This window comes from Myotis lucifugus, unplaced genomic scaffold (assembly GCF_000147115.1).
Source record: "Myotis lucifugus unplaced genomic scaffold, Myoluc2.0 scaffold_58, whole genome shotgun sequence".
Taxonomy (NCBI): Eukaryota; Metazoa; Chordata; class Mammalia; order Chiroptera; family Vespertilionidae; genus Myotis; species Myotis lucifugus.
Window position 1 is genome coordinate 5,344,650 of NW_005871106.1, and position 12,278 is coordinate 5,356,927.

At 42.6% G+C, this 12,278-nt stretch overlaps 1 protein-coding gene across 3 annotated transcripts in view; it reads left to right on the top strand.

Moving 5' to 3' along the window:
• The first annotated feature begins 66 nt into the window (after positions 1 to 66).
• Positions 67 to 12,278, top strand: part of APCDD1 (APC down-regulated 1) — a 29,926-nt gene continuing 17,714 nt past the window's right edge. The window contains exons 1-3 of one of the 3 annotated variants that reach the window (XM_014456318.2): positions 68 to 320; positions 832 to 897; positions 11,006 to 11,189. In XM_014456318.2, the coding sequence (XP_014311804.1) occupies positions 11,110 to 11,189 (80 nt within the window). In that variant the 5' untranslated portion in view covers positions 68 to 320; positions 832 to 897; positions 11,006 to 11,109. Of the gene's footprint in view, positions 321 to 831; positions 898 to 7,306; positions 7,514 to 11,005; positions 11,190 to 12,278 lie in introns of those variants that run through there. The other 2 variants (XM_006089292.3, XM_014456319.2) reach the window with 2 other exon arrangements.

Sequence of the window (12,278 nt, forward strand, 5' to 3'; positions counted from 1 at the left end):
CGCTCCCCCCAGATATGGGGCCCCGCGCCGCGGCCGCCTGATCGCGGGCCTGGCCCGGCCGCTCGCAGGCTGGGGCCGCGGAGCGGAGCCGCTCCCCGTGCCCCCGCGCCCGAGCACTCGCCCCGCTCGCGGTCTTCCCGGGCTGGAGGCGGGAGGGCTGAGCGCGCGCGGCGCCGCGGCGGGTCCCGGGGAGCAGGGGCCCCGGACGCCTAGCGGCTCGAGCGGTTCGGGGCGCGCCGGAGGTCCCGGAGGAGGACTGGAGATGTCCTGTCCGTGCCGCCTCCTGCTCACCTACCTGTTCCCGGCCCTGCTGCTCCACGGTGAGTGCCGGGGAGGAGGCGGGTGGCGACTGATTGCCCGGGGGAGCCCGAGGGTGGGAGCCCCGCGAGCCTGTCTCCATCGCGGCAGCTCCCCGTCCCCGCGCGAGCCGAGCGCAGCCCCGCTCCCTCCTCACCCGGTTTCTAGGCTGCGCGCCCCTCTCCGCTGGCAGCGCCCAGAGCCCCGGGGCGGCTGGAGCATTCTTTCTGGAAGGGCGCAAAGCCTCCCACACGGGACTTTCATCTCCTGAAGCGGTTGCCTCAAGTCCTAGGGGAAACTTTTATCCACTGTTGGATTTTCAAGCTGTAGATGTCACCAAATCGCAGGCTCCGGGATCTCGTTCCCGAAGTGTCAGTGCCGGAGCGGCTCTTGATGGGGCCCGCGCTTTATGGGACAGTAAAGAGAAACTGGGATTATTTAAGCAGGAAAACAGCTCGCGCGCGGTGTTTCTGGGCCCCTTGCTAGGACTCGTGTTTTTTTGAAAGGGTGGTGATGGGGTTCTCTCCCAAGTAGACTGGACGCAGCTTCAAGGCGCAGGGGACTTCTGATAGCCAAGGTGTGATCATGAAAACCAGTCTCGTAAGTTCCCCGGAACCTGACTCCCTTTTTCCGTGGTGCCGTGGCTTGATCGTTTTGTTTCTGTGCTCCATGTGCCACCTTTTTCTCAGGAGCTTTAGTAAACTCTTACCCAGAGAACATCAGCGCCTTAAAAGCGTTCCAGGAATTGCTCCGAGAAAAAGAACACGATTGCCTGGGAGTCGCCAAGGCCGATTTTGTGCTAGAATGGTGTTGACCGGCTGCGAAACAAGGGTGCTGATTCAGATGTGATGAGCCAACTTTCCTCAGAGGGGACACCTGACTGTTGAGTGTCTCCACCAGGAGCGCGCTCTCGGTCCCCAGTACCTACCACAACCACCCCAAACCTCCGCAGATCACATCCGCACCCTCCAGGACAGGGCATTTCTGAGGGGACCCACAGCGGATGGAGCTGCAGAATGCATTGTGGCGAGCGCTGCCCAGCAGGCTATGCCCACACTAGAAGACCTAGATGGTTAACCTGCAAGCTGTACCTGGCTGTGTTTTGTTTTGTTTCATTTTTCTGTAGTCCTGCTTTGGGCAGGGGGCGTGGGCAGTGCAGCTCCACAGGCCTTGCAAACAGGTTGGGCTGGGCCAGACCTGCTTGATTGCCAAGGTGTCTTCTGAACTCTAGTGATTCCCAGACTTTAAAAGTCAGGATGGAAGGCTTGCAATTCGAGGGCCAAAGAGAGAAGGTATAATTATAGGGTTGCACTCCTAGGCCCATCTGCTTAGAATTACAGAGTAGTTTTCATCTTTGGCTGAAACATGAAACAAATCAGAGCCAATGAACAGATCAAACAGCAGCTGCCACACACACCAGAAAAAAAAGAGGGTGAGGGAGATGAAACAGAGAAAACTGTTCTCTTTTTAAAAATCTGTTGTAATATCTGTGAAGAAAAGAGATAGTATGGTGAAATGACTTTAAAATGAAAAATTACTTAACATTTGTCAAAAACAGATTTTTTTTTTTTTTTGCATGAAACATTGACTTTTGGAGTATAAAAGCCATCCTCAGAGATGCAACCTGGGCCAGGTCATTCTGATCTTGTTCTCCCTCCTCTGAGAGGTGGGGGTTGTAATTATACTTCCTACCCCACTCCACCCAGCTGGGATTTTAATAGCTGGCAGGTAACAGGAGCCCAAGTATGTCCATAGGGAGGTCTGGGGATAGCCCCAAATCTCCAGATTTGAATCTGAGTTGGCTTGAATCCTTGGGATCAGGGATTACCCAGACCCAGCTGTGCCCCATGCTGGAAGAACAGGCTGAACTCAGATTCTGGAGGACTGTGGGGCCAGACTCTGCATGTGTATGCACACGTGTGCTCACGCTATGTGCACATGTGTGTTCACACTATGTGCATGTGTGTGTATGACAAAGAGGATAAAAGATTAAAAAACAAAGGTTTGCAAAGTGTAATTGGATGACATGGATAACCCTACAAAAAGTTATCCCATTTAAAAGTGAATCTGCAGTGACAAAGTTATTAATATTGAAGTCCCCCAAAGGATCTACTTAGATCCTGCAGAGAATGTCCGACTCTAGGGAAGAAAATGAACGGGGTAGTTGTTCAGTATATAAATCCTCAGGACTTAAGAAAGGCGTGTCATAATTCATTAGGATAAAGGAAAACACCAGGAAAGAATTGGGTATTCTCCCTTTCCCCCCTTTTTTTGCCTGATTTGAAGTAGTTTTGACAAAAAGTGGATATTCATCAGCCTAACCTAAGAGAATGGCTCTGTCGTACTGTAGTTAGGGGTTTTGCAAGCACTTAAAATTCTGTAGTAACAGATGGTGCTTGATCACATATTTTAGTAGACATTATGAGTCTGAAGAAATTATCTGAACTCTCCTTAGAATGGCTTAATGACTTCTTCCTGATAAATAAGCATTTTATTTTGCTAACCATGAGACACCATTTGTCTATTAATGGTAGTGATTAGTAGGTAAAAACATATTTCTGTGATTATAAATATACTGTGACAAACATTAATAAATTTAGTTTTAGACATCATTAGACATTGTTACACTGATAAGTCACATAAGTATGATTAAAAAGTACACAGGCCCTCATGAAGATTCTGTGTGAGGATACTATTAGATTTGGCATCCAATTTTCATTTTTTTAATTACTTTTATTTCAACTAATTGCAAGTTATAAATCACCTTTAGGTCCTATTGGTGAAAAAATTAAGCTCTGATAAGACTAGAGTCCATTGTTTATTTTTGCTGGTTTTTTTTTTAAACTGGAAATGTAGTGCAAACTCAAGTTCCAAATTTGATGGCATAAAAGTATACATGTCAGTGTTACTTTCCTCTCCCTCAACTTCTAAAAACAATTGCATTTCTTAATCCAAATAAAACCTATTGGCTGTCGTGAAGGTATGCAGCTGGAAGATGTCCATTATCACTGTTTTCGTTGCTTAGATGAAAAGCCACAAAAATCATTCCCTTCCAAAAACACCGATTAGCATGAGGTATTCCAGAATAAATGGTGCTTTAATGTAGAGCAAAGTGATAATTCTCTTTGATTTTAAGTTTTGGCGCTGATGTTGACAGAGATGTTCTTATTCCCCACTGCTGTTTACTTTTGTAAAATTCATTGACTTTTCTGAACGGTGAAGACATTTTTTAGCTATTCCCTTTTATTCAAGCGTATATTCTTTCAAAAATTTTTAAAAACTATATATTAACAAATGATAGCTTAATAAACAAAATGTGAGGAAATATTTTAAATAGGGTAAAAAAAGAATCTTAGAAATGCCATTTTACTGTAGATAGTTCTTGTAAACAAGAAAACATTGTCTTTTCTGCTCCTTTTCCCCCTTCGTCATAAAATGAAAATGTTAAAAAGGAATATGACTCATCTGTTCATAGCAGGGCAATATTCTTAGACAGATGTTAAATATTATTTTGTGAAATAAATTGACTTGCTTCAAACATATGGTGAAGCAGATCTATAATCGCCATGTTCATTCTTTTTTAAAAAAATATATTTTATTGTTTTTTTTACAGAGAGGAAGGGAGAGGGATAGAGAGTTAGAAACATTGATGAGAGAGAAACATCAATCAGCTGCCTCCTGCACACTCCCTAGTCAGGATGTGCCCACAACCAAGGTACATGCCCTTGACCGGAATCGAACCTGGGACCCTTTGGTCTGCAAGCCGACGCTCTATCCACTGAGCCAAACCGGTCAGGGCCACCATGTTCATTCTTTAAAAAAATGTTCTTATTGATTTTATAGAGAGAGGAAGGGTGAGGGAAAGAGAGAAATATCGATAAGAGAGAAACTGTGAATGGCTGCCTCCTGCACACCCCCCACTGGGGATTGAGCCTGAAACCTGGGTATGTGCCCTGACCGGAATTGAACCAGTGACCCCCTGGCACATGGGACAGCATTCAATCAACTGAGCCACACTGGCCTGCTGCCATATTCATTCTTTTTCTACCTAAATGATAAAAGAACTAAACATGAGTAGATAATAGAGCTGTGTAATTGCATACTGTTTAGGGACAGTATAAAGAAAAGCCTAAAGTGTTTAGGAATAGAAACATAAAATGATAGGTTAATGATTATATACATCTACTGAAAGCTACGTAGCAGGACATGTCAATAGACTGCCTATAGAGTGGAAGTGATTACAGAGGAAACTTTAGTAAAAACCCGCCATCATCGTCCAATTGTGACTTCTCACTCTGTCAAGATTTTATATGTATAGGTCGTTCAGTTCTCTTCAATCGTGGAATAAAATTATCCTGGAAAGTCACATGATAGGTATCTAGGTAGAAAAGGGATATGATGTCACTCCAGAATAATTAATGGTATTCTGTTCTCTAAGGTTTTCCAGATGGTTCAGATACCCTACTATGTGCCAGGTGTCACTGCTTGCTAGGGACAGGAGTTGTGAGGAGGAGCAGTCCCCCTTTCCTGAAGAATCCTGCAGAATATCTAGGGGTGAGGAAGAAAAGCTTATTGCAGAGCCCCAGAGCTGGGAGGATGGCGCTACCATTGACTGTAGCCTCCTGCGGCCCCCCCCCCCCCGCCCCGGGGAGTCCCAGCACACCACACACACACACACACACACACACACACACACACGCGCGGACGCACCGCACGCACGCGCGCGCGCACACCACATGCACACAACTGTGCTGAGGAGCATGGGTGTGGCAGCAGTAGTGAGCTACAGACCCCAAAACGTAAATTTAGCAATTGATGGCTCAACCCTGATATCTAGCCTGGGGACCATGGCATCAGAAGAAAAAGACGTAGAAAATTACCTCGTGTTCAACTAAAGTCAAACGGAGCCAGGAATTTGAAATCTTGACTTCATTATACTTCTCTTTTAGATATGAAGTTTTAAAGATTGCAAAACCAGCTCTCTTTGCTTCTATCTAAAAAAAAAAATAATGGAAGTAAAAACAAGAGCTTGTTAAGCACAGGTACCCATATGGTAGTAAAATCTAGTAAGTCTGTGATACATACATGCTTTTATTCCCAAACATGAAAAGCTGTGCTGGAGTTTATCTAGCAGTATCCACTTCAAAGCACACATTTACTGTAATGACTGCTTATTTAATTGGGCAGGGCAATTTCATGGCTAAGTAATTACCTGCATTTAATCTAATCAGTCTCATTTTATCTGCTTCAAGTTTTGAGGTATCACACCAGTTCTAACTTGAGAATATTTTCTCACTCTGATTATCAAAGGACTGCATGTCACATTATATAAAATACAGAAACATGCAAAGTGAGCTAGAAAATAATCATTTAAAACACTCTACCAAGAGACAACCATTGTTATTATTTTGATATTATACTTATTTAGCCTTTTTAGCTGTGTTTTTAAGCATTGAAGTACATATATAGACACTAATCTGATCAAAGGTTAGTTTTCAAAGTGTGCTTGAAAATTGTTTCCTTCCCAACTAATTTTACATTTCATTATGTGTAACCTGGGTTGGAACTTTTGGTTCTAATCTAGATAGACAGGTGAAAAACTAAAGAATATATCTAGAAAAATCGGGAATGTGGATATGGAATATACTGTCTGTACTTTTCCTCTCCCATGTAAGAAACAATGGTCCATGCCTAAAAGATAACCTCACACATAGAAGTCTCTCAACTCTTTATTGAATGTATGAATATTGACTTTCAAAAGGCAAGCAGTCACTGTACCCCTTCACCCTTCTGTGTGGTCCCATCAGTGGCCTGGGTTGCTCTTGAGGGCACCATGGGTTTAGGAATAAGCTTTGCTGCAGATGACTATAGTAGAAGTCCTATCTTTGCCCCTGTGAAAACTGCTAAGCAGTCCTTAGAATGCATAATCTGACCAATTCAGTTAGCTGGTCACATAGGCTTTGTATTTAGGTGTAAATCTCTGAAGAAATGGTCAACCCTATGCTTCCTTTCTTTCAGGAAATCTGTGTGTGTTTTTATTGGATAGCATTGGGATTTTTCACTCTCAGAAGAGTAGACTATTGCATTGATGATAGCAATTAAGATCATTCTACAGTCATTTAGGATTATTGTTGTGGAGTAATTTATTCCTTGGGAGTAAATCACTCATGATATACACACACATGCATGAATACACACAGGCGCACACATGTGTGCACATGAATAAACACTCCAAAACCCCAGGATCTCATTCAGTTCTCTGGAAGTGGTACTCTATAAAATTGTACCCTGAAGTCTTCAAGAATTAATTTGTTTCAACAGGTGAACAATTTCCTTCCAGAGTCTATTTTTTTCTCCTATACTTGTCATATTATTTGTGGTACATAATAACTTCTTCTGGGCCCAGGTCATGGACCCTGAAGCTGGAGACCATTCTATAGACCATTCTATAGTGAAGCATTCTGATTCCCAATTCCACTGGACTGGGAACAGTGCTAAGGAGAGCTTCCAGTGTAGTTGGTATCATGGGCTAGCTCTTTATGAAACACTTAACAGTAAAATGTGGTCCTCTACTTACTCCTTTCTTTACCTGTATCGTAACTATCATTTGACAAATGAGACAAAATATGCATAAAGTGGATTTAAAGTGTTTACAAACTTTAGTTATCACCATTATTATAATTATTACTTTATACAGGAAAAAGGGCACATATCAGATGATTTAATCCAAAGCTACCTTGAAGACTGAAAACTCACAGCTACTTTCTTACTTTATGGTTATTGTTTAATTCTTAGAGAAATTTTTTTCCTTGGATTAATTTACAGCAAAATCTTAATGGGAACCCAATTAATTAGTCTTCTCAATTAACCAAAACATCTAGAATCCTCAATTAACCAAATAATAGGCTTTATCACTCTTGTCTTATAAGAAAAACAAGGGGGGGGGGGACCCCTTCATGGCTTAAACAGAGCTGTTACCCTGTTCACTCCAGTACCTCTGTATCTAAAGTTCTATCCTATGGGCAGTGATGTTCCTAGTGACCTTGAGCCACTTTAACAACCTGAGTCATCTGAGAAAGATCATCTCTGTCAACTGCATTCAACATACAATGGCAGAATTTTCAACATCCAAATATTGTGATTAGCCAGAGCTTCCTTCATCATCTCTACCCTTGTTCTCTGACATCTAGGCCAGTGAGACCTTAAGAGCTTCAAGGTCAGAAGAACTTACCTTTATTCTCCTTTATGCTTCCTTCCGGCCTCTAAAATATGTTGAGTAACAGTGAATAGGTATTTGTTAAACTGAGTGGAACTTGTCAACAACCACAGAAACCAGCACTTTGGGTTCTACCCTCTTCTGCATCAGTTAACTGTGCCTGAGAGCCCTGTGCCTTTACTCTGAGCACTCTGTCCTTCCTAGAGCTCAGAGTGAGCCTGGCTCTGGATGACTTTTTACCGTTATTTTACCTGTACTATTAGCTAGGAAGGACTTTTTGAGAGCAGTCGAAGAGCCTAATTATTATTTAAAATTACAACAGCTAACATTTAATGAGAACTTTGTGCCAGGCCCTGTGTTAAGAAAAGAAACCAACTCTAAGAGATGGGTAGTGTCATCTCCTCTTTGCAGATGAGCAGATTGAAGCTGAGAGGTTAATTTAAGGTCACAGTGCTAACAGTATGTTTCATCAGTAGTAATATATATATTTGAAGATCTTTGCAATGGATGTATATCTTAAGGTCAATGAGGTTTCAGTCTTTGTTAGCCTGCAGACGGCAGTTATGAGAGGATGACACTGTCTTTGCCTGAACACAGCTGCTCATCAGATGCACAGATGTCATTACATCACTCACTTCTTTATGTGCATCCCTGGTACCCTGTATCTTGAGTTTAGTGGCAAATAGGCTGGTTTTGAAAATAGAGTAAACATTTGAGCCAAGCATGCTGTCTCTTTTTCCTCCATAATTCTTATAAATTACACTCTCAGCACAGAAGAAAAATTACTCACTGTGAAAATCAAACAGGCCTCTTTTTTTTAATCCTTACCTGAGGATATGTTGCCTCCTGTACACTCCTGGACTGGGGATCAAACCCACAACTTGGCTATGTGTCCTGACTGGGAATTGAAACTGTGACCCTTCAGTCCATGGGACATTGCTCCAACCAACTGAGCCACACCAGCCAGGGAAGACAGGCCTCTTGACTGAGCAGTGGAGTGCTGTTTGACATTAGTGAAGCAAATATTGATCACTGGAGAAAGAACTTCAATTCAATATTTCCTCACAGGGAAACAATCACTTGGTTAGAAAGAGAGATATCAACAGAAAGATGAGGATGTGTTTGTGTTGTGTTATTGAGATAGGTGCAAAGCAAAGGAATTACCTGTTACATATGAAGCAATGCAACTAAAGGCAGGAGATTGCCACATCTTTTTGAATAGGTAAAAGAAATGTCAAAGCAACCAGAGGCTGCTGTGCATGATTCATGGATAGCTAAAGACTGTCAAGGCATCATGTCATCATTTAAACACAAGTGCTTTTGCCTTGTAATAAAATAATGGTGTATCTTAACAATCATTGAAGTCTTGGGTTGGATGAAATCCGTTAAGCGGCACATCCAGTTTTTAACTCAAGCAGCCTAGCTCTGGAGATTTCACTCATATCCACTATCCTCCAGGCTTTTTATCTTCATAGGAAGACATTTTCAGGGGTTAAAGGGTTTTACAAATCAATTTTTAGCACATAGCTTGGTTGATAGTGAGTTGACGGCATCTTTACTGAATGTTTAGTGTCATATTTAAAGGAGAACCTTCCTCAACTCCCAGTGCCTCGTGACTTGAATTCAAATCTACTTTGTTAGCTGTATCATAATTGATTACCAGACAGCATGTTGTGCTATGGGAAATGGTTCCTATCATCAAGATAATTATTTGGGGTTGGTGGAGGTCCAGTAAGTTGTGTCTTTCTCTCTAGTTCAGAGCTAATTGAGAGATCCACACAGGTGTCAGGCAAATAGGGATCACATTAGAAATCATGATAAATACTTATTCAGAAGACACAGTATGGACAGCAGTCCATGGTAGGATGGCGAATAGTTCATCCCTGGATTTCCACCTGGTGCAGTGCCACAGCTCAACAACTGCAGGGGCAGGGTCCTTACCATCATGTGGTTTTCCAGTCTCCTTTTACAATTTTCATTTAGGTGAATCATACCCATAGTGTCTTTGCCTCGTTGCCTTTCACTTCATTTAAGCTCTGCGAGAACAGTCGAGGCTGCTGTTGCATCCCAGGGGAGCATTTTACTCAGAGGAAGAACCCGAGATTGCCCCTGTGTAGACTTATCTTCTCAGAGCTTTCGATGAGACTTTTCAAAAGACCTTCGATAGAAGTCAACACTCTGATCAACCCTCTGAATCTTGGCAAATTTCTGCATATTTTATAAATGTTTGCATGTTATCAACCTGCAGGTCTGAGTTTCTCCAGTAGATTTTCATCATGTTGGTATAAATTGCTGTATTCTGGGTCTAACTTTTCATTTTCAAAATATCTGTGATAAACCATGGTTACTTTTTGAAATTATTCAGGTGTATATAATTGCCTCCTCATAGGTAGCATGCTAGTGGATGCATTTCATCTATTTTGCATATATTTAAATTTTATTTTTGTACGTATGTCTAGCTAACATAGTGCTGAAAATGTAGTAGATACGTAATAAAGACCTATCGACTTGTTAATTACTTCAGTAGTGAATCTCAAAGGAAACAGTGGGCTTTCGGATTATAACTCCATTTGTTTTCATTGCTTTATTCTCAACACTAGACTGGTGAGAATTTACTACTGTTTGTAGGATAAACTACTTATACTGCAGATGAACTTAGGCCTAGTATTCCTTTACCCCTGGGAAATAAAAAATGTGCAGTCTTCTTGTAATCACTCTCAATTTTAAACTCTATATTGTGTATCTAGTCACCGACTTTGTGGGGGTGAGAAGGGGCCGGACTTGGAGGATATTGGGGGAAATGTCATGCCTCCATTGTAGGGCAGGTATATGACTTGCTCCACTGACAAGGCATCCATTTGGAGACTGAGAAACCAGAAGATGCAGGCCCTGATGTGAGCAGATGGGAGCCACATGAGGGAGCAGATCACAGTTAGAAGTTTTGGGAGCTGTTCCATGGGCCTTTTTCCATTCCATCAAAATTCCCTTTGCACTGAGGCTGGTCTCCTCACTCTTTCCCTTCCTCACCTAAACGTGCCACTGACATGTCACCCTTCCTGTCCCATCTCCCTTCAGTCCCATCTCCTCCTCTTTGGCGTCTCTAGGACATGTCCATTTCTCCCCTCTACATGCCCCAGTGGCATTCCTTGGTCAGCACTGCACAACGGCTCATTTAGATGCATGACCTTTCGCTATTTCATAGATGCATGGATCGGAGCTCAGGCTTTGTTAGGAACTAGCCAAGTGACCTCATGCAAGTCCATGTTCATTATCACCATGGACCTGTTTTCTCACCTGGGAAATGATCTCCAGGACACTTCCCACGTTGGACTGTGTATTTCTGAAAGCAGAGGCAGTGAGAAAGCCTGGTGGGGTCAGGGTAGGTGGGTGTTTCCCACCCGCATTGATTTTCCTGCCACAGAGGTGGGTCTTCAGCCTGATGCATGTCTGCTGTTACCCACCTTTCCGCTAACTCCCACTATTCTTTTTCAGGGCTGGGAGAGGGTTCTGCCCTCCTTCATCCAGATAGCAGATCACATCCTAGATCCTTAGAGAAAAGTGCCTGGAGGGCGTTTAAGGAATCACAGTGTCATCACATGCTCAAACATCTCCACAATGGAGCAAGGATCACTGTGCAGATGCCACCTGCGATCGAAGGCCACTGGGTGTCCACTGGGTAAGAGGGCCAGGGCAGGAGGGACCGGGGAGCACACTTCTATGGGAGGCCCTTCTTAGGGTTTCTCGGACTCAGATGCACATAGACTTTATATAATGTACAATGATTCAGGTGTTGTCTAACTTCTAAGAGCCAAACAACGCTTTGAAATTCTGGTTGGTAAAGAAACAGAGCTGAGTACTGTAGAAATCGCAGCTAAAGCAGAGATGATATTGCACCACAGGGTGTGAGTGAATAGGTCCTTGTTTACTGAATCTGTGGGACCACTTCTGTATAAAAAGAAACCATTAGCAAGTGAAATTAGGAGTCTGTGTTTCCCCAACCCTGAAACATGACTTGCAAGTTTCTGATGGTCTAAATATTCCAGCCATATTCTGGTAATTTAATATGTGGCTTTAGGGTTCTAAGAGTAAGTTAAAAGGTTCTCAAGCTACCTCTACTAGGCAGGCTGTAGTTCTTGGATTCTTTTCCAGGCTGCGGAGCTGAGATTTATCCCAGTTTGAGCTCTGGCTTATCTTCCATTAGAGCTTTTAAAAATAGCCTAGTGGCAGACCTGCAGTTTTTCTCCTACCCATTAAATTGTTGAGAATTAACAAGGCTAACTCTGGGATCTGATCACTTCTCCCCTGCAGTCTCTGGGTACCTTGGGGAGGGATCAAATAAATATGCAGAAGGAAAAGGAATTTTATAAGATGATGAAGACCCAGAGGCTTTTTTCCATAAAAAAATGGAGTTTCTCAAAATAAATACATGATAAATATTTGCACAAACAATGTTAATGTGATGTCCTTTTTAAATAATTTATTGTTTTATTTAACAAATATTTACTGAGTACACAAATAATAACTGTGTGCCAAGTATTATTCTAGATTTTGTGTTTATAACAGTGAACACAATAAACATGGTCCCTGTCTTCAGGAATTTTACAAATAAACACACAAAGAAGTACTATGATGAGGGGAAAAAACAACAGGTGCTACAGGAGACTACCAGGGGCCCTATTTTAGGACAGGGTGGGGTCAGGAAAGGTTAGCAAAGAAGAGGACACTTGAGCTGAGATGTGGTTGGCTCTGCAAAGACTAGGGGAGG